Below are 24,621 nucleotides of genomic sequence, written 5' to 3' on the forward strand. Positions count from 1 at the left end.
TTGGTGTAGAATAACAACAGTAGTTCCTGTACCGGAAAACAACTTTAACTTTAGTATGGATAATAGGGTCCGGTGTAGAGGAACAACAGTAGTTCCTGTACCGGAAAACTACTATAACTATAACTAAATATATGTACTGTAGAGTGCTTTAGAGTGTCTTATGTTAGCTAGAAAGGGCGATATATCAAATGTTTTATATTTATTTTATTTATCAATATACCATCATACAGCGACGACCAGGCCTCCCATTAACCATGAGAGGGACATAAAACACACATTTATCTCTGATTCACAGCCACCAGACTGACGTTGAAGGTAGATACATTCATATTACCTAACTATTGCATTTTTAACGTTTTTTATTGATTTGCACCAACTGTTTATCCAGTATCAAAAACAATGTATAGGCCGTATAAGTATTACCATACCACAGTAGCATAAAGGGCACCAGTGTTACCTACCATCAGAGGAGACCAGCAGGCCACAAAAGTAAATGTTATTCCCGAGAGGAACACGATCATCTGTAATTCCTGTTCCGGCGGTCCTCTGTTGCTACTGTAGTGGGGAAGAGCAGACGACCGTCTCATCTTCACCAGTAGACACGTTACTATCACATTTGTAAAAAGCAGCATCAGTATCATCAAAATACCAACGCATGAATAAAGAAAGGCATATATACTATCTTCAATTGTATCACCATTGAAGTTAAAGAAGCACCAAGTACCGGGGTAATGAACTATGTTTGAGCCAAGACCCAATAAAGGCAATGACCCCAAGATAAGCGCCGCCACGAAGAAACCGATCAACGTTTGCGTCACTTTGGACGTAGTCACTTTTTCACTGTACAAGAACGGATGCATCAGTGCCAAATACCGTTCGACACCCATCACCGCTACCACAAACACTGTTGCAAATCCAAAGAATATCATCATAAAGGAACTGTAGTTACAGATTTGCGGTCGTTCCTTCAAGCGAATCTGATTGCCATATACCATGAACGGGACCGGGGAAGTCGCACAGATACCCAAAAGATCAGTGAGGGCTAGAACTCCGACAAGTCGGTAGAAGACAGACCGACGTTGTTCGTTCGGAGACTTGATAAGAACAATCAGGGCCAACACATTTCCCGTTACTCCGGTTGCGAACATGATAATGGAGGGCCAGGGAGTCTGGGACTCCTCCGCACTCAGAACTGAGGTTGAGTTCGATAGACTGTCCGCCATCATCTATATCTACATGGTGTCAATCTTAAGGTACCGGAACCGGAAGTCGTGATATTTACCTATCCCATCACTGCACAAATTTGTGTCAATATACTTTTTACGGCATATCCCTGTTGCTCATGATGTTAACACAACATGCTGATCCGTTAAAGAGGCTGTTTCACTCTATGATGCATCAACATCGAGAACATTCCATCCTGCTATACTGAACAACCACTGACAATATGTAGAGTTACGTTATCTTCGTTAGTCTTTAACACAATCTCATATCCACTGAATTCACAGCACTTAACTTTTCTATCCGTGGGCGTGAAGCCATCTTTAGTCCTGAAACACAAAAACAAATAAAAATAGTTTAATCTCATTAAAGATGAAAAGATTAACGTGTAAGAAATAATTGATGTTCCAATCAACAGTCAATAATGGTATCGCGTCTCTGGTCACGTACAGAGCTGTAACTATTGCCATCTGAACGGCATCCTGTATTGTTGTTTTTAGAGTTTATCCCAGACAGTTATATCCAGCGAATCTTTACATTAGAACCAACATCTCGATATAGCTGTCACATGAATTGTTTATGCCGTGTAAAAGCCGTACTTGATACTGTACCTTTCGCGGCGGTAAACAATACATTTGGACTACAATGGGTTGCCGGCACGCCATTGAAGCCGGCCTACTTTCAAAGCTCACATTAAATGGTGACACTAAATCACTAATTAGATGCCATGTGCGCTGTTTACACTCTGAGCCATCTATCACCTACGTCTCTACCGTAACATACACACGTATATATCTACTCATGCAATTACCGGTGGCAGTACCCACCGTGTACCATAGCGCTGGACTCGGGGTAATGATTTTATTGATGACGGTCTCTATCCCTGAGAGAAATTATCCGAACCTTGAATTGTATGCAGGTATGTTATTGGAACGGTGTAATGGATCGATACATCAATGTTGTTTATATGACTTCATCAGTCGCCTCTTCACAAATGTCACTATAAAGGATTGTAGCAGGATTTATATTGTTATTGTTGTTTATAAACTTATTTATAGAACAATGATATATTAATTGCTCTACACAACACATACAACGTTGACATAGATATAATAGCATCGATTTACCTGTTTGATAACAAAACGTTGTATCTTAAAGGTCATATTTAATGACCTAAAGCGTCATTATTTTTTATTATTGTTTCATATTGGTTTTGTAATTAGACTATCATCGATTTGTTGTTCTTAATTCAGACGAATTGACACATAGATATTTAATTATTGTGTTTCATTGCATCAATGTAATATAATATAAAGTCAACACACCAAGAAACAGATGTAAAGGCATGACAGGAAACAGCAGGTTAACGTCATTCACAAGATAATACGTGTTGTACATGCTGTTTACTTCATTCACAAGATAATACGTGTAGTGCATGCTGTTAACTTCATTCACAAGAGAACACATGTAGTACATGCTGTTAACTTCATTCACAAGATAATACATTTAGAACATGCTGTTAACTTCATTCACAAGATAATACGTGTAGTACATGCTGTTAACTTCATTCACAAGATAATACGTGTAGTTCATGCTGTTAACCACATTCACAAGATAATACGTGTAGTACATGCTGTTGACTTCATTCACAAGATAATATGTGTAGTACATGCTGTTAACCTCATTCACAAGATAATACGTGTTGTACATGCTGTTAACTTCATTCACAAGATAATACGTGTAGTACATGCTGTTAACCTCATTCACAAGATAATACGTGTATTACATGCTGTTAACTTCATTCACAAGATAATACGTGTTGTACATGCTGTTTACTTCATTCACAAGATAATACGTGTAGTTCATGCTGTTAACCACATTCGCAAGATAATACGTGTAGTACATGCTGTTAACTTCATTTACAAGAGATCACATGTAGTACATGCCGTTAACTTCATTCACAAGATAATACATGTAGTACATTCTGTTAACTTCATTCACAAGATAATACACGTAGTACATGCTGTTAACTTCATTCACGAGATAATACGTGTAGTACATGCTGTTATCTTCATTCACAAGATAATATGTGTAGTACATGCTGTTAACTTCATTCACGAGATAATACGTGTAGTACATGCTGTTACCTTCATTTACAAGAGAACCCATGTAGTACATGCTGTCAACTTCATTCACAAGATAATACATGTAGTACTTGCTGTTAACTTCATTCACAAGATAATTCGTGGAGTACATGCTGTTAACTTCATTTACAAGAGATCACATGTAGTACATGCTGTTATCTTCATTCACAAGTTAATACGTGTAGTACATGCTGTTAACTTCATTTACAAGAGATGACATGTAGTACATGCTGTTAACTTCATTCAAAAGATAATACGTGTAGTACATGCTGTTAACTTCATTTACAAGAGAACACATGTAGTACATGCTGTTAACTTCATTCAGAAGATAATACGTGTAGTACATGCTGTTACCTTCATTTACAAGAGAACCCATGTAGTACATGCTGTCAACTTCATTCACAAGATAATACATGTAGAACATGCGGTTAACTTCATTCACAAGTTAATACGTGTAGTACATGCTGTTAACGTCATTCACAACATAATACGTGTTGTACATGCTGTTTACTTCATTCACAAGATAATACGTGTAGTTCATGCTGTTAACCACATTCACAAGATAATACGTGTATTACATGCTGTTGACTTCATTCACAAGATAATATGTGTAGTACATGCTGTTAACTTCATTCACGAGATAATACGTGTAGTACATGCTGTTAACTTCATTTACAAGAGAACACATGTAGTACATGCTGTCAACTTCATTCACAAGATAATACATGTAGTACATACTGTAAACTTCATTCACAAGATAATACGTGTAGTATATGCTGTTAACTTCATTCCCAAGATAATACATGTAGTACATGCTGTAAACTCCATTCACAAGATAATACGTGTAGTACATGCTAGTATATGCTGTGAACTTCATTCACAAGATAATTCATGTAGTACATGCTGTAAACTTCATTCACAAGATAATGCGTGTAGTACATGCTGTTATCTTCATTCACAAGTTAATACGTGTAGTACATGCTGTTAACGTCATTTACAAGAGATCACATGTAGTACATGCCGTTAACTTCATTCACAAGATAATACATGTAGTACATGCTGTAAACTTCATTCACAAGATAATACGTGTAGTGTATGCTGTTAACTTCATTCACAAGATAATTCGTGGAGTACATGCTGTTAACTTCATTTACAAGAGAACACATGTAGTACATGCTGTTAGTACATACTGTTAACCTCATTCACAAGATAATACGTGTAGTACATGCTGTTACCTTCATTTACAAGAGAACCCATGTAGTACATGCTGTCAACTTCATTCACAAGATAATACATGTAGTACAGGCTGTTAACTTCATTCACAAGATAATACACGTAGTACATGCTGTTAACTTCATTCACGAGATAATACGTGTAGTACATGCTGTTAACTTCATTCAGAAGATAATACGTGTAGTACATGCTGTTAACTTCATTTACAAGAGATCACATGTAGTACATGCTGTTAACTTCATTCACAAGATAATACATGAAAACATGCTGTTAACTTCATTCACAAGTTAATACATGTAGTACATGCTGTTAACTTCATTCACAAGATAATACGTGTAGTACATGCTGTTAACTTCATTCACAAGATAATACGTGTAGTACATGCTGTTAACTTCATTCACAAGATAATACGTGTAGTACATGCTGTTAACTTCATTCACAAGATAATACGTGTAGTACATGCTGTTAACTTCATTCACAAGATAATACGTGTAGTACATGCTGTTAACTTCATTCACAAGATAATACGTGTAGTACATGCTGTTAACTTCATTCACAAGATAATACGTGTAGTACATGCTGTTAACTTCATTCACAAGATAATACGTGTAGTACATGCTGTTAACTTCATTCACAAGATAATACGTGTAGTACATGCTGTTAACTTCATTCACAAGATAATACGTGTAGTACATGCTGTTAACTTCATTCACAAGATAATACGTGTAGTACATGCTGTTAACTTCATTCACAAGATAATACGTGTAGTACATGCTGTTAACTTCATTCACAAGATAATACGTGTAGTACATGCTGTTAACTTCATTCACAAGATAATACGTGTAGTACATGCTGTTAACTTCATTCACAAGATAATACGTGTAGTACATGCTGTTAACTTCATTCACAAGATAATACGTGTAGTACATGCTGTTAACTTCATTCACAAGATAATACGTGTAGTACATGCTGTTAACTTCATTCACAAGATAATACGTGTAGTACATGCTGTTAACTTCATTCACAAGATAATACGTGTAGTACATGCTGTTAACTTCATTCACAAGATAATACGTGTAGTACATGCTGTTAACTTCATTCACAAGATAATACGTGTAGTACATGCTGTTAACTTCATTCACAAGATAATACGTGTAGTACATGCTGTTAACTTCATTCACAAGATAATACGTGTAGTACATGCTGTTAACTTCATTCACAAGATAATACGTGTAGTACATGCTGTTAACTTCATTCACAAGATAATACGTGTAGTACATGCTGTTAACTTCATTCACAAGATAATACGTGTAGTACATGCTGTTAACTTCATTCACAAGATAATACGTGTAGTACATGCTGTTAACTTCATTCACAAGATAATACGTGTAGTACATGCTGTTAACTTCATTCACAAGATAATACGTGTAGTACATGCTGTTAACTTCATTCACAAGATAATACGTGTAGTACATGCTGTTAACTTCATTCACAAGATAATACGTGTAGTACATGCTGTTAACTTCATTCACAAGATAATACGTGTAGTACATGCTGTTAACTTCATTCACAAGATAATACGTGTAGTACATGCTGTTAACTTCATTCACAAGATAATACGTGTAGTACATGCTGTTAACTTCATTCACAAGATAATACGTGTAGTACATGCTGTTAACTTCATTCACAAGATAATACGTGTAGTACATGCTGTTAACTTCATTCACAAGATAATACGTGTAGTACATGCTGTTAACTTCATTCACAAGATAATACGTGTAGTACATGCTGTTAACTTCATTCACAAGATAATACGTGTAGTACATGCTGTTAACTTCATTCACAAGATAATACGTGTAGTACATGCTGTTAACTTCATTCACAAGATAATACGTGTAGTACATGCTGTTAACTTCATTCACAAGATAATACGTGTAGTACATGCTGTTAACTTCATTCACAAGATAATACGTGTAGTACATGCTGTTAACTTCATTCACAAGATAATACGTGTAGTACATGCTGTTAACTTCATTCACAAGATAATACGTGTAGTACATGCTGTTAACTTCATTCACAAGATAATACGTGTAGTACATGCTGTTAACTTCATTCACAAGATAATACGTGTAGTACATGCTGTTAACTTCATTCACAAGATAATACGTGTAGTACATGCTGTTAACTTCATTCACAAGATAATACGTGTAGTACATGCTGTTAACTTCATTCACAAGATAATACGTGTAGTACATGCTGTTAACTTCATTCACAAGATAATACGTGTAGTACATGCTGTTAACTTCATTCACAAGATAATACGTTTAGTACATGCTGTTAACTTCATTCACAAGATAAAACATGTAGTACATGCTGTTAACTTCATCCACAAGATAATACGTTTAGTACATGCTGTTAACTTCATTCACAAGATAATACATGTAGTACATGCTGTTAACCTTATTCACAAGATAATACGTGTAGTACATGCTGTTAACCTTATTCACAAGATAATACCTGTAGTACATGCTGTTAACTTCATTCACAAGATAATGCTGTTTACTTCATTCACAAGATAATACGTGTAGTACATGCTGTTAACTTCATTTACAAGATAATACGTGTAGTACATGCTGTTAACTTCGTTCACAAGATAACACATGTAGTACATGCTGTTAACTTCATTCACTAGATAATACGTGTAGTACATGCTGTTAACTTCATTCACAAGTTATTTCAATTTTTCATCTATATTGTCTACCTAATTAAAATGTGTGGTGGGACAAACAATTCGTATTAATGCATAGTGTACGCTTTGTGAAAAATAACGTTATACATTATCTTTCAATCCCGAATACTTTTTCAATCCTTTTTCCATTATATCTTCTACTTTCTCTTTCCCCAATGTACATCGGCCTTGTAATCAATTATGGAACCGACCATGGTAAGGTTACATTTTTTTTCTTTTTTTCTTTTCAGTATCACTTTTGAACATTATCAAAATACACAAATGAATTTACTACAGCTTCTTCCAACAGAATATATTTTACCATGTCTTCAGTGAAATATGATATACCACAATGTCATCACACAAGGGCAAAATACACCACAGTATTATCACACCAGGACAAAATATACTAAATATCATTACACAAGGTAAAATATACCACAGTATCATAACACAAAATATACAACAGCGTCAACACACACATTATAATGTACCAGTGTCACAACTAAAGGTCAAAACATACAATATTTGTATCACACAACAAATCTACTAGTGTCAACACTAACACCTTAATATACCAAGAGAACGACATTGCTCTAAAATAACGTATGACATGTGAACAGTCTATCACGCCGACTGTCTGTATAGGGAAAGACCATCCCCATGATCACTGTGGAGTATATTCTAAATCAACATTAAATTGCAGCTTGTCTATGTAGCGATCCCTTTAACATAAAATTGTCTGTTAAACAACGTTCAACCGTAAGTTATACTAACGATGACGCAACAGAAGGATTTGTCTTGACCACAATGTACGGATTTCCTAAATATATTATATTGTGCACACATATCATATTTTACAATGCATATCCCGAAATCACTTCTACCTTCCCCTACAAACTATCCCTATTCACGTAACATTCCCTGAAGCTCAAGTTGTTAATGTTGGCCACAATGAATCAACACTTGTAACTGTCTCCTATTCTTTTATGTTCAATCATGTTTGTATTTTGTATAAAATATGGTATGTGAATAAAACACATTTAAAACAAATATACCACAGTGTCATTAATAGAATTATACTACAAGATCAACAAACCAAAATAAACCAAAGCGTCAACACACAAGGACAAAATATACAACAGTGTCAACACACAAGGACAAAATATACATTGTACCAAATCGTCAATACACAAGGACAGCATATACCACAGCGTCAACACACAAGGACAAAATTAACAACAGCGTCAACACACAAGGACAGAATATACCAAAGTGTCAACACACAAGGACAAAATATACCACAGTGTCAACACACAAGGACAAAATACACATTGTACCAAAGCGTCAATACACAAGGACAGCATATACCACAGCGTCAACACACAAGGACAAAACTAACAACAGCGTCAACACACAAGGACAGAATATACCAAAGTGTCAACACACATGGATAAAATATATCACAGCGTCAACACACAAGGAAAAAATATACATTGAACCACAGCGTCAACACACAAGGACAGAATATACCACAGTGTCAACACACACGGATGAAATATATCACAACGTCAACACACAAGGACAAAATATACCAATCGTCAACACACAAGGACAAAATATACATTGAACAACAGCGTCAACACACAAGGACAGAATATACCACAGTGTCAACACACACGGATAAAATATATCACAGCGTCATAACACAAGGACAAAATATACATTGAACAACAGCGTCAACACACAAGGACAGAATATACCACAGTGTCAACACACACGGATAAAATATATCACAGCGTCAACACACAAGGACAAAATATACCAATCGTCAACACACAAGGACAAAATATACATTGTACCACAGCGTCAACACACAAATTGCAACATATGCCACAGTGTCAACACACAACGACAACATATGCCACAGTGTCAACACACACGGATAAAACATACCACACGACAGCGTCAGTCAGCATACAAGGACAAAATATCATGAACCCAAACATAATACAAATACAAAAACGATATCTTCTCACCTGTGATATCCAGACAACCTAAGACACGGTGTTTAAGACTACCTGCTCTTCATTGGGCATACTCAGTATAATAATCGTTAAAGACACTGCTGTAACACCTAAATCACTGCGATTTTTCCGGGTTAGTATGCTAGCAATATATCTGAAGGGAGTGTTTGTGCCAGTCATAACGCTACACCACATCGTAAATGTTGGTTAGACGTCGAGCAAGTCCCATCCCGCGACATATGTAAAGTCAAACGACTGAAACAGGATATTAGGAGGAGGGGGAGGTGGGGGAGGAGAAGGAGGAGGGGGAGGAGAAGGAGGAGGAGGGAGGAGAAGGAGGAGGGGGTGAAGGAGGAGGAAGGGAGAAGGAGGAGATGTGGGAGAAGGAGAAACATACTTGTGTTTTATCATATTAAATTTCACCTTTTATCCTGCATAATTATTGTACCTAGCATTTGTCATTTTGCGTCGATATATCTAAACCTTTATACCGACACATCTTGTCAACCGGTCGATGAAGCAGAAAAAAATCGTCTACGGGGAAATGTCCTTTCTCAGTGTGTTTGTCTGGTAACCCTGATAATCCATCTGACCTCTTTCCAAACTTACCCTAGCTTATTTTTTTCTGAAGTGTACACAGTATGTGATACGACATTAAATGTACATTAAAATCTTGTTATACTGTCACCATTTGTTCAGAGAAAGTCTGGCGGTATAAAGAGGTTTTGACAGTAACTTGAGGGAAATATATAAAGGAATTCTTAAGAGAACAAGAAAAAGGTAAACGAGGTAGCAAATGAAACGAGTGGCATTATATCGAGGCATTACTGTATTAAGCGTGCAACATTACACATTGGTATAATTCACTACACATACGCTCTTGCGCGGTAACTATGGAACAGGTGAGTATGAATATTGTTTAAGCGGTCATGCGGGAAATCCCTTTTTGATGAATTGTTTGTGACAAATAAAGCGTCCGACCTATTCCCGTCCTCGTTACTGACTATGGAAGCGTGCCTGGTTACTGATAAGTTATAATAAACTGATCATCACATCAGAAATCGATGAATTTTGTGATGAACAATGGCATACGGCAATACGAACCATTCATCAGGGACTACGCTTAAATAAAAATTATGTTCCTGTCACATCCGTTCAGCCATCCAAGGACGGCCGTGTTTACATACAGTCATAATCAATTTACGTTTACATATAGTGATAGAAAATGTTATTGTAACCGATTTTACATTAATAACATTACAGATATCAGCTCAATAATTTAACATAAATGTTGTGTACATTACAATTGTTTACATATTGTCTTAGAAGATTTAATTGTAGCCGACTCTACAGTTATAAAACTACAGATATCAACTCAATAATTTAACATAAATGATGTGTACATTTGAATTGTTCACATATTGTCCTAGAATATTTAATTGTCGCCGACTTTACAGTTATAAAACTACAGATATCAGCTCAATAATTTAACATACATGTTGTGTACAGACGATTTAATTGTAGTCAACTTTACAGTTATTAAGCTACATATCCTTAAGATACTCACACATTTTTAGCCAATATAATCATTTCTACGTGAACAATTTAGAATTCAGTACGATAAAATCTGAGGGAACTACAAGTTTATGAACATGGGAAAGATTTACCTGGAGATGTTTGGAAAAATTACCATGTGTTTCTGAAGGGTAAGTGTCTTTTGTTTCATTGACACAATGTTGCTAAATAAATCTAGGTCAATTCAAAGTACCACATTTGTATCACATCCCCAGAACGAGAATTCTATCCTAAAAAATAATAATGGAAGCCGGTGTTAATTTTTCAAAAGATGAAACAGAACAAATCGAAACGGCAACAAAAACAGTATATATACATATGCACCATTATTGATATAATCATAAATATCACAGACACACACATGTTCATACTCCTCCTTAAATAATTAATTCTGAAGACAGGAAATGCAGACAGAAACATGACGACTGAAGCATTTGCTAGGGGTAACATTTTTAATATACCCCAAGTTGACACAACTTTTATCGAAACCTTTTTATTGAAATTAGATGTCAACAAAGCCACCGGGCTCGACAACTTCAGCGCAAATTTTTTGAAGTACTGTGCTAAATCCATTTCTCCAATTGTTTGTAAACTAATGAATTTTAGTATTGACACAAACAGTTTTCTGGAAGTTTGGAGGTATGCGAAAGTAAGCCCTCTTTTTAAAAAGGGTAAAAAAGAGCTTTTGTGTAACTACAGGCCAATATCAGAACTTCCTGTTTTACCAAAGTGTCGAGAACATATTCATGACCTTTTTTTATAAATTTTTGTCTGACCACAATTTGATTACAGATAGCCAATCTGGTTTCAGAACAAAACACTCATGTCAGACTGCGCTAGCCAATATCACAAACACCTGGTAAGAGGATATAGACAAAGGTATTTTGACAGGTGTTCTATATCTTGATTTTCGAAGGCATTCGACCTTGTGAACCACTCTATTTTAACGTCTAAATTAGAATTGTATGGGTGTTCATCCAAAACAATTATCTTTTTTCAAAGTTATTTGTGCGGGAGATTTCAAATTTTAAACTTTAAGAACACTTTGAGTGATTCTCTCCCTCTTACAGTCGGTGTCCCTCAAGGGTCAATATTGGGGCTTCTTTTGTTCATTTTATATGTAAATGACCTGCCCCTGATTACAAATCAAAGTTCTTTGTATACACAAGGGAAATCACTTGACATTGTAAATATCAACCTCAATGCTGATGCAAAATTAGTGTCAAAATTGTGCGTTGAAAACAAAATGTGTGTAAACACAGAAAAAACAAAAGTCATGCTTAATTAACAGAAGAATTGTCCGTCGTTATCAACAATATAAACATTGAAAATGTAAAATGTGAAAAAACTTTTGGGAGTGTCCATAGATGATGGTCTCTCTATGAACATTCAAGTTACATATATGTCTGTAAAAAGATATCATGTCAAATTTTTCAGATTAAAAAGTTGAGACCCTTCTTGAGCCAGTCATCTTGTTTGACCTTTTTAACTGCTTTGTTAACCCACATCTGGATTATTGCCTAACTGTTTGGGGTAACAGCTCAAAAAATAATATTGTAAAATTAGAACGCCTGCAAAAGAGAGCAGCCAGAATTATTTTAAGATGTGATTTTTCCACACCTTCCTGTGATATGTTCAAAAAACTAAATTGGTTTCCTTTTCACAAAAGAATTTTATACAATCAAGTAGTTTTTATGTACAAGATACTTTATAATTTAGCTCCACAAAGTTTGAATGATTTTACGTATATGTCTGATTTTCAGGGTAGAGCTACAAGAACATCATCTACCAATGTGTTTTACTTGCCATGTCATAAGACAAACATTTTTAGAAAATCTTTTAGATATCAGGGACCCCTTACATGGAATATTACATTAATAAGTCATATTAGAAATTGTACTTCATTTTTAAAATTTAAGAGATTTGCAAAGCAATTTTACTTGAAATGATTTATGATTTCCTCCCTTATCCTGTATTTTATACATGTATATTTCTTATTGTACATTTTATCATATATTGTATCTTGACCATATATAAGATGAGCTTCATGCTCAATATGTTATCAAGAATAAATAAAGCCTTTATTATTATTATTATTATTATTTCAAATCATATTACCCTAGTTCTGGTGTACGGATACTGCACGTGATTGTCAGTGATTTAAAATATAAAACAAACCATAGTTTAAAATCATTTTGATTGATACCTGGAGTATCTGGTGAATCGGTTAGGGTTTAATGACTCATTCAGTCATTTATTTATTCGGTGATTATACAATATGATTACATTTATTTGACGATTTCGTTATTTAATGACTATATTTGAGGATTATGCTAATACAATGTAGCTATTTTTTATGATTACATTTTTGGTGAATGTTTTGTGACTACAATTTGGTTATTGTACTATTTGGTGGTATTTCGTCGGCAAATAATCATAAATATTTAGTTGATGCAGATGAAAATTGTGTGCCATTATATGAAGAACTAGCCAGTCCTATAGTTATTGATGAAATAAATAAAGCTATTCGGAATTTGAATCGTGGCAAATCAAATGGAACCGATGGAATTTTAGACGAATGCTTTTTAGTCGGTAAAGATTTATTGTTACCTGCCTTGTGTATACTATTTAATGAAATTTTGAACTCCGGGTGCTTCCCTTAGGAGTGGCCTGTGGCCGTTATAACTCCAGTCTATAAACCAGGTGTAAAAACTTCCTAATAATTTTAGAGGTATCAGTCTATTAAGTTGTCTAGGAAAATTGTTCACGTCTATTTTAAATTCTAGGTAAATCAATTGGCCCGAATCATACGATGTTATTACAGATGCAGAGTTTGGATTTCGCACTGGACTTAGTACTGTAGATGCGATTTTTGCTCTACATTCAATTATAACTAAATCTCTTAGTGAAAATAAGCGTTTGTATTGCTGCATTATTGATTTACGCAAATCGTTTGACTATGTAAACAGGGTTAATTAATGGTATCAACTATCAAAGTTAGGAGTCAGAGGCAAGCTTCTGCACATCATTAAATCAATATATAATCATGTAAGATCTTGTGTAAAATTTAAAGGTTGTTTATCTGATTTTTTGTCAATGATATCGATTTATTGCAAGCCGAAATTTTGTCGCCGGAACTTTTTTCCATGTACGTAAACGACTATGAGTCTTTTTTTTTTTTATCTCAAAATATAACCAACGATACGATTTTGAAGAATTAGGCCTATTCCTTATGTTAAATGCTGACGATTTAGTCTTGCTTTCGGAAACTGTTGAAGACTTGCAGGAATTACTGGATAATCTTGCTATTTATTGCGAGCAATGGAAATTAACTGTTAATAGTGAAAAACGAAAGTTGTGGTATTCCGTAAAGGCGGGAAAGTTCAAAATAATGAAACGTGGACTTACCATGGAAAAAAGCTTGATTGTGTTGACCAATTTTCTTACCTCGGTGTCAACTTAAGATACAATAACAAGTTCAATTAAATATTGGTTTAAACTGCTCGACACGAAAAAATGAATTTCGAATAATGCATATGATTTTGTATTAAGGAGAAACACCGGTGTTTGTTTCAATTGGGTACACTACATAATGTATGTAAAAGCGTTGCTATGTACTCTTGGTTTCGGTGAAGTATAGCTTAGCCAATCACCATCGAACGCTACATCCATTTTACCTTGTTTACGTCAAAGAATATTTGAGAGGTTTATTAGAGAATTCCTCGAAATGTTTTTATATAAGCATATTGTAAACCATTTTTCCATCCAGTTTTATTTAACTAAATACATGCCTAAGAAATATAGAATATGTTTAACAAAACTTCGTATGTCTGCACATTCTTTGGTCGTTATAGAAATATCGAGCGGAATAGGATTATTGTGCAATTTGTAAGTCGACTACTGAAGTAGAAGACGAATATCATTTTTTATCAATATGTAATATGTACAATGACTTAAGGGTGTAACGGGTTTTGTAATATTTAACAAATTATGATCAAGTTTATTAGCAAACACGCATCTGAAAAATGTGTCAAAAAACTAGTAGCCTGTTGTTTGTAGAATTTTTTTTACAAGAATTTAAAAAAAATACCAATTCGGTGGCCATTTTGAAAAAGTGTATTAATGTGTATTTCTGGCGCTTCAAAAAAGGTCAAAATTTCACCTTTTTTGACACTAGATTGATCACTATAATTGTCGTTGTGTCGCCATGTTTAATTGTAGCAGGTTCAATTTTGCTGTACAACTTTATAATGTTTAACATGATAAAAATTATATGCAACAAACTGGAAAATTATACATTATTGATATTTTCTTTACATATTTAGTGTAACTGAAGCACTTTTGATTTTTGACCCCGAAAAAGGTAAAAAATTACATAAATGATAATGGGACAAAAAAAGAAGCACACTGACCCCCCATTTTTGTGGATGTTTTAGAAAGAGAAACGCATTTTCTTTTAATTTATTAAGTATTAAAAAAAGTTTAATGGCAAAACTTTTTATATCAAGCGTTTAATCTGCAAAAAATGGTAAAAAATGAGTATTTTAGGGGGTAGGGGTAACTGAAATCGGCTTTCTGATTTAAAAGAATAAGATTAAGAAATGTTACTTCCATTATATCAAGGAAAATAATATTTTCATCAATTCCTCAAACATTCATACATATCTGATAGCACACTTGGAAGAAATTGTATGAATTTGTTCTATAAAATGGTCAAAACCCAAAAAATTACCTAAATTCACATGTTGTGTTAAATTGGTATCTTTGACTGATCATAGCACAAAAACGAACACACTGACATATAGATTTTTTGGCATTTTCTACTATGCCATTAACTCATTTTTCCAAAAATCCATATCAGAAAAAAAGTTAAATACAGGATTTTTTTGACTTCTCAGAGGTGTAAATCCTTATAAGAAGTCAATATATCAAAAAACACTATTGGCAAAAACCTTCAATGTTTAAAATAATACAGTTATTGTGTGTCAATAACAACAAGGAACTAAGCCGTCTCGGCAAATTTATTTTTGAAGCAAATAAGATAAGAGCTGTATTTCTTTAACTCGAACTCCACTTTTGTCTTGCTGTTTACACATTCCTATTATGTATTGTATGTAACATGAACTCATGGGCCGTAAGGCCTATAGTCAATAAATTGAATTGAATTTAATTGAATAGAGATCGCGAAATGATTTCTCCATGAAAAACATGTTATTTGCAGTATAAAATTATATAAGGGCAACAAAGTATAAAATGCTAAAAAAGTAATCGTCACACACTATAGCCTGTTAAGATACAGAGGATAACAGGAATCGTACAATGTCAATATATCACGAACATAAGAGGACCCGTAAAATTATGACATCATGAAACCGACGATAAATGAACAGTAAACATCTGTTAATCAAACGTCACGATCACGTGGACGTGATAAGGGGATCATCCAGTAACCTGGAACTGAAAGTCAGGAATAACCACACAAATATAATAAACAAAAACATCATATCACGGTCTGCACGGTAGTAAACAGGTAAAAAAAGGTCAGTTAAAAAACACTAATCACTAAAATAAAGAGTCTATGCGTTGAAATCTGGACAGTAGATCAAAACTGGTTTCTTTAAGGTCTCTGATAAGAGGAAAAGAAGAAAAAACAGCGATGCTGCAGTATAACCATGTAGGTCGCCTCCTACGGTAATGCAGTTGGATACAACAAGCCAATTACTTTTCATTAAATTTGCATGGTGATGTATAACAGACCACTTAAATATATAAACGTTCGACTGATTTTAATTGGAATCCATATTCATGAATAATGCCAGATGGAATTAACAAATCATGGAGCACTCCGTTATATTGTAGTGTGTCAAAACGCAGTTATGAGGTCATCTGTGTTATGCAAAAATGAATGACATGTTCGTCAATGGGTCCAAGCATACAGAATGTAAATGTAAATATAAATAAATGAATATCAACTGAAAGCGGTTGAAATCTATAGAAGTTGACCAACTAACTGTAAATGGAATGGAATGGTAGGGACTGACTCTCTGGAGAGGTAGACATAAAGCTGTGTATTGCTACTCGTACCAATTTAAACGAACCCGGCTGACTTTGAACAATATAACCAGGCATAACCCAGGCGACCAACCGTAACATCGGCAGGCTTCAATCCAAGTAATACATGTTTTATGAATATGTTTTCTGTATCACACTAAACGATGTATTGCTGTTAAACCGTGTACTATGGAATGGTTAAACACACACACACAAAAGGGAATATTTAGTTATACAAAACAATTATATCTCCATTTTCGCGTAATATTGACGTACTAGCCAATGAAATTGAGCGTTCATTGTTGTATAAACAACAGTATCAATGGAACGTGCATTTGTGTATGAGTCAGTGTACCATTGTAAATAACTATCCATTGGCATTATAATTGATCTGTATCAGTCTAGGGATACAACATCGAACCGTGACAAGACAGAAGAGTTCCACAGTAAACTGCAAAAGACAAAAGAGTTCCACAGTAAACTGCAAAAGACAGAACAGTCCCACAGTTAACTGCAAAAGACAGAAGACTTTCACAGTAAACTACAAAAGACAAAAGAGTTCCACAGTAAACTGCAAAAGACAAAAGATGGATAATAATTTGACTTCGTTGATAAATGGATAGAACAATTAAACTACACAAAGACGACAAGGATACATAGCATTGATGTCATTAGGGAGAATTATAAAATTCTCATTAAAAAGTGTAACTCTTACATGTAAATTGTATAAGGTTACCTATAAACCTGAAGAGGAACTTCGTTGACGACCATGTTTGAATACATCTAACGTAGAGTGTCTAGAAATAAATCACAGCAATATACACCTTGTACAAATTTACTTCAGAAATGTTACCGTTGAAGACCGCCATTTTATGATCCCGTTTGATGTTATCTCTACAAACCTACACTAAGGGAGAGCACGAACCACTTTTTTGTTAATAATAAATATCCGTTAAATTGGACTCTGCTTTAAAAACGGGCCAAAATTCGACAACCCCTCTAATAGTACCATCAATTAACAAAAATCGGCTCACCATATACATGTACAATGATAATGAATATAAGATAAGCTGGGTCCTTAATTTTATTTCTTAAACATAATGACTTCCTAAATAACTTACAGTTGTATCTGCTGGAGAAACTATCTCTATAAAGAAGGAAACTGTGTAAGTGACAACGTTTGAACTACCAATTGCAGTTATGTCCTTATAAACGAAGCTGAGTTCCGGCTCCTCCAACACAAAGAGGCTGTGACGGACTTCTATAATAAGGTATCCTTATACAGGGTTGGCCGTAGAATCATAAATAAAGTTGGATGGCCGTTTAATTTGAGAAGCTTATAGACCCCAATACTATAGTTCATTTTTTTTATGATGCTGTCACTAGAAGTGTATTGAGTGAGAAGCTTATAGACCCCAACACTATATTGTTCATTTTTTTATGATGCTGTCACAAGAAGTGTATTGAGTGCGAGCATTGTAGTCGAGTATTATATTGTAAACACAGGTACGACGTCAGGATCATAACAATTCACCTGTTTCTAGCCGGACAAATAAAACGGTCATATAACCACGTGATTAAATCTGTATGTAAAAGGTTGACAAACCAACATCCGACGCCAGGCCCAGTTTTATGTGAATGGGAAACACTCCACTGGTCACACTACACTGGTCACACTACACTGGTCACACCCACTAGTCACACTCCACTAGTCACACTACACTGGTCACACCACACTAGTCACACTCCACTAGTCACACTCCACTAGTCACACTACACTGGTCACACTCCACTAGTCACACTCCACTAGTCACACTACACTGGTCACACTCCACTGGTCACACTACACTGGTCACACTCCACTAGTCACACTCCACTAGTCACACTACACTGGTCACACTCCACTAGTCACACTCCACTAGTCACACTACACTGGTCACACTCAACTAGTCACACTATACTGGTCACACCACACTAGTCACACTCCACTGGTCACACTACACTGGTCACACTCCACTGGTCACTCCACTTGTCACACTCCACTGGTCACACCACACTAGTAGTAGTACGATCCACGTGTCTCTAAGGCGCGTGACATCCGATGACTGGGAGTGAAATTAACTCCTCGTCAAGCTGTGCAGTTACATACTCATCACTTTAGCCAGAATAAAGATGATACAATATACCCTGCCTTCGGTAACGGTCAGGAGAGATAGCAATGATTATAACTCCCCTCTCGCCTACATAGCCGTGTGTTAACTGTTGATTTGATGGGTTGAATTCCTATTTCTAGGTCAGTAGTATGTTTGTTTTACTGATGGCTATTGACACAATGACCAATCGGTTTTTCATATTCTGTCTAAGAAGTAGTTTTCACGGAGAGAACAAGCAGTCTGTCGTTTTTGTGTTAAACGGGATTTTCAATTAACCTTTATCACAAAAAATCATATTAACACACCCTGTTCCCGCATTATTACATTCGCGAGTTTCGTTAAAAAGAATTACACAAGAAAAAGAAAAAAAATTACAAAAGAAAAAAGAATCCTTCAATCTATCATTTCATATATATAACATGTTTATAATATTTCTGTATGTTATGACTAAATGTATCACCAGACATGCTGTTTTCAGCGGGTAGTTTTATTGATATATTTCCCCATTACTTTGTTTTATTATGTATATCACTTTAAAAAAAATAGTGTATTCATTCTTTACAACACATGGCTTCCAAACTAATAACACAGGGTTCCTGAAGATTATGGACAAGTTTTTGGACACCATCAAGATCTGGCGGAGGCTACAGGTATTTCTGTGTGAGGTATGAAGATCGATTGTATGATATACATGCACAAAAACTTCTGTCTAAAATACAGAATTCCCCAAAAGGAACATTGTATCAGCATTTAGTAGATAATTTTGGTCTGCAATACTACCTGAAAAAACCCTATTGATCAGTTGCATAATAACAGTACTTCATGAATTCGCTTAAGCGCCCACAAGCTCAATATTCAAAGATACAATAATTTAGCTAGGTCCAATAAAGTTGGTACATTATGTGATACTCATGATATTCAGGATGAGTTTCACTTCATCCTTAAGTGTCCTATTTATGTAGATTTACGGGTGAGATACCTGAAGCCATATTATTTTAGTCGTCCCAGTGTATTTAAACTTGTTCAATTGCTTAGTGCTAATATTATGTAAAAGATTTGTGTAATCTTGGTAAATATATAATATTTGCTTTTAAGAAGCGCTCTCAGTCATTATGGTATTATCACATTCTTGTGTGTGTATGTTATACGAGTAAATACAATTATCACTCTTCTGTTCATCATTACTCTGTTTAACCTGTTAATATGTATTAATATTGTGTTTTGTATCTCATTTGTCGTAAGGCTTACAGAATAAACTAATTGAATCGAATTGATGTTATATTATTATGCTCATTAGATTGCCTTATGGTTTTGTTGTCACTAGCCGAACTCTCGATGTGAGGACGTGACATTATTTGTACCTGGATATGACCCAGAAGCAGAAGACGCTTACCCTTCCAGAACACCTGGTCTTGCTCAATATTTCTTTTGTTTATCTTTTGCCCTTGTGTTTTCGGTTTTGAGTTCGAATTATGAGTTTTTGACATATTCTCTTGTTTTGTTTATGTATAAATTTGAATGTTCACTCTTCAAGAATATTAACGCGAAAATACTTATCATGCAAAAATATGTAACGGACAGTTCAATGACCTTTGATGTCCCAGCGGACATGTACACATTATAATATCCATTGCATCAATAATAATTGACGACTAATAAGGTATCCATTTCTTATAACTAAAAGTGTATGATATATAAACTAAACTGTGTAGCATTAGTTCAAAACAGAAGCTTTATAAAGATCAGTGTTCGCCTGCTAGACATACTCCACATTGGTGCTATGACATATAAGTCTGTATACGTTCCATCGTTCGAGCTTTTAGATTTTTATAAATTGTAAAAACCATCAATGATAAGAAACATATAATATAAATTATAAGCCAGACAAAACGTGACCTGCATTTAAAACCTCAGTATTTAAAATTCATCTAAGAATCAGAGTGACTTAAAATAGCTCGAAAGAATTATTGGAAGCATCCTCAGTGTAAAGTTGAACGTATGTTTTAGTAAGCAGGGTATACATGTTAGAAATACCGTTTAGTGTATGTAAACGAAGAAAGTAGGCTTTATCAGAATATCTTAAACACTGTTTCATTTCAACAGATTATAGCAGAGTGTAATAACAATGTCTGCTTCAGCAGTGTATACGTTTTGGACGCATCCTTCAGCATAATGGAATTATATGATATATCCATTAATGGAGTAGTGTAAACTGAAATTAAATCCTTCAGTAGAACGTTAAGTCGTCAGCTGAACAAACAAACTACACGCTCTTCTGGATGGTCGAACTACACGCTCTCTTGGATAACCAAACTACACGCTCTTCTGGATGGTCGATTTACGGGTGAGATACCTGAAGCCAACAACACGCTCTGGTGGATGGTCGAACTACACGCTCCGCTGGATGGTCGAACTACACGCCCTGCTGGATAACAAAACAACACGCTCTGGTGGATGGTCGAACTACACGCTCCGCTGGATGGTCGAACTACACGCCCTGCTGGATAACCAAACTACACGTTCTGCTGGATGGTCGAACTATACGCTTTGCTGGATGGTCGAACTACACGCTCTCTTGGATAACCAAACTACACGCTCTGGTGGATGGCCGAACTACACGCTCCGCTGGATGGGCGAACTACACGCCCTGCTGGATAACAAAACAACACGCTCTGGTGGATGGCCGAACTATACGCTTTGCTGGATGGTCGAACTACACACCCTGCTGGATAACCAAACTACACGCTCTACATGATATCCGAACTACACGCTCTGCCGGACAATCGAACTAGTCGGTCAGCTGAATTAACTAACTAGTCAGCCAGCTATGTAACATAACTACTCGGTCAGCTGAATTGACTAACTAGTCAGCCAGCTATGTAACATAACTACTCGGTCAGCTGAATTAACTAACTAACCAGCCAGCTATGTAACATAACTACTCGGTCAGCTGAATTAACTAACTAGTCAGCCAGCTATGTAACATATAATCGGTCAGCTGAATTAACTAACAAGCCAGCCAGCTATGTAACATATACTCGGTCAGCTGAATAAACTAACTAGCCAGCCAGCTATGTAACATAACTACTCGGTTAGCTGAATTAACTAACTAGTCAGCCAGCTATGTAACATATACTCGGTCAGCTGAATTAACTAACTAGTCAGCCATCTATGTAACATATACTCGGTCAGCTGAATTAACTAACTAGCCAGCCAGCTATGTAACATAACTACTCGGTTAGCTGAATTAACTAACTAGTCAGCCAGCTACATAACATAACTACTCGGTCAGCTGAATTAACTAACTAGTCAGCCAGCTATGTAACATAACTCCTCGGTCAGCTGAATTAACTAACTAGCCAGCCAGCTATGTAACATAACTATACGGTCAGCTGAATTAACTAACTAGCCAGCCAGCTACATAACATAACTACTCGGTTAGCTGAATTAACTAACTAGCCACCCAGCTACATAACATAACTACTCGGTTAGCTGAATTAATTAACTAGCCACCCAGCTACATAACATAACTATACGGTCAGCTGAATTAACTAACTAGCCAGCCAGCTACATAACATAACTACTCGGTCAGCTGAATTAACTAACTAACCAGCCAGCTATGTAACATAACTACTCGGTCAGCTGAATTAACTAACTAGCCAGCCAGCTAAGTAACATAACTATACGGTCAGCTGAATTAACTAACTAGCCAGCCAGCCAGCTACATAACATAACTACTCGGTCAGCTGAATTAACTAACTAGCCAGCCAGCTACATAACATAACTATACGGTCAGCTGACTTAAACTTCACGGCTTCTTAATAACTGAACTATATACGGTCTGCTGATTAGCTGAACTACACGGTCTGCTGATTAGCTGAACTACACATTCTGCTGATTAGCTGAACTACATGCACGGTCTGCTGATTAGCTGAACAACACGGTCTGCTGATCAGCTAAACTAATCTGTAGTGAAACGGACGTAAAACAGACAAGATTTTTAATAACATAGGATTGATCCTGTAGTAAAATGTACACATACGAGTATAGCTTAGTAGTGTAATTTAAAATTTAAATGTAGGATATTCCCTTTAGTAAACTTACATGTACCTTTTAGCGGATTATATATATAAAATGTATCCCTGGTGTGTGATTTCGTATGTTTCAGTTAGCTTGATAATGTTTGATTTATAATAAGCTCACAAACATTGTGTAAGATGTCATGATAAATTGGCACTTTAAAATGACCTTTGAGCGGTTCATCATCTGTGGTTACCGTCGTCACATGCCCTTCATTGTTGTACAGATGTTACACCCGAAACAAACACTACAGACAAACGGATGTCGAAAGTGTGTGTAAGTACGATGGACCTATCTCTCCATGTGTTAACACACTAGTCCACCTTGTACGATTCAATTTAGATTTACATAACCACTTTTCTAAAACCATATCATTATGAAGCGTGTATTCAAAAAAACGTATCTCTTATTGAATGATTGATGAAAGCCAAAGTATTAACAAACTAAAAAATATGAAAATAAAAGAAAACATTTGTTTATACTGCGTAGGACTTTATAGGCGGCACAATAAGTGTAGTAATCTGAGATCAACATTGTTTATATACACTTGTATGAAAATATCATGTTATGTACGAAAATCATCTACATAACTTGGACAATTTTGAAACATTGACGATGGTCCACATTTAAATCAGTTATTAAACGGTCAATACTCACCTAGATGCAATAACATAGCCAAAGCCGATTTAGGATCCCTGTGAGCAGACGACTCGACGCAAAGAAAACACAATCAATACACGTATTAGCAAGGTTTCGAACGAGGATAAATGGATTTTAGAAATGCACATCAATGTTTGTTAAATCCATCGCAGATATTGAAGACAACAATTTGTTCCGTCTACATATTATTGTAGAGCTCGTTATACTGCAGAGCGAATTCATACGCGTCATCATATCCGGCAAATCACGTTCTGGCGAAACATCGAGAGGCGGATGAGGACGGTAGAGCGGCTCGGAACAACGCGCGCGGTCGTAGGTATCATTGTTAACACTATGTGTGCTTTAAGTCTTACCTGACAGGTGTATAACAGGTTAGAACCACTAAATATAGACTGACACGTGCAATACATGTAGATTAAATATAGCTAGTCTGTCATGTGTAAGACAGGTGGATAAATAAAAGCGTACTAGCACCTATAACCTGCCAGGTGAAATACAGGTAGATAAACTAAATGAGCAATTATGCTTTAACCTGTCAGGTGAAATACAGGTAGATAAACTAAATGAGCAATTATGCTTTAACCTGTCAGGTGAAATACAGGTAGATAAACTAAATGAGCAAGTATACTTTAACCTGTCAGGTGAAATACAGGTAGATAAACTAAATGAGTAATTATGCTTTAACCCGTCAGGCTAAAGAAGCACTAACGACTGAAGTCTGGCAGGTAAAATACAAGTAAATCAACTAA

General features: G+C 35.5%; 1 protein-coding gene across 3 annotated transcripts; it reads right to left on the bottom strand.

Annotated features, from left to right (window-relative positions):
- Positions 1 to 288: 288 nt before the first annotated feature.
- On the bottom strand, positions 289 to 24,107 carry LOC110456286 (prostaglandin E2 receptor EP4 subtype-like). Of its 3 annotated transcripts, none has more exons than XM_021506923.1 (2): positions 23,870 to 24,107; positions 289 to 1,550 (listed from the first exon to the last, which is right to left on the bottom strand). In XM_021506923.1, the coding sequence occupies exon 2, from the start codon at positions 1,224 to 1,226 to the stop codon at positions 420 to 422; it is 807 nt and encodes a 268-aa protein (XP_021362598.1). In that variant the 5' UTR covers positions 1,227 to 1,550; positions 23,870 to 24,107; the 3' UTR covers positions 289 to 419. The 3 variants fall into 3 exon arrangements, with proteins under 3 accessions (XP_021362598.1, XP_021362600.1, XP_021362599.1); XM_021506925.1 differs by lacking the exon at positions 23,870 to 24,107 and adding an exon at positions 23,243 to 23,318; XM_021506924.1 differs by lacking the exon at positions 23,870 to 24,107 and adding an exon at positions 9,366 to 9,485.
- Positions 24,108 to 24,621: the final 514 nt, after the last annotated feature.

The sequence above is a fragment of the Mizuhopecten yessoensis genome, unplaced genomic scaffold, assembly GCF_002113885.1.
Source record: "Mizuhopecten yessoensis strain PY_sf001 unplaced genomic scaffold, ASM211388v2 scaffold8625, whole genome shotgun sequence".
NCBI classification, from domain to species: domain Eukaryota; kingdom Metazoa; phylum Mollusca; class Bivalvia; order Pectinida; family Pectinidae; genus Mizuhopecten; species Mizuhopecten yessoensis.

Bases quoted from the DNA above. Each gene is read 5' to 3' on its own strand.
- LOC110456286 (XM_021506923.1), bottom strand. From the start codon at position 1,226: ATGATGGCGGACAGTCTATCGAACTCAACCTCAGTTCTGAGTGCGGAG.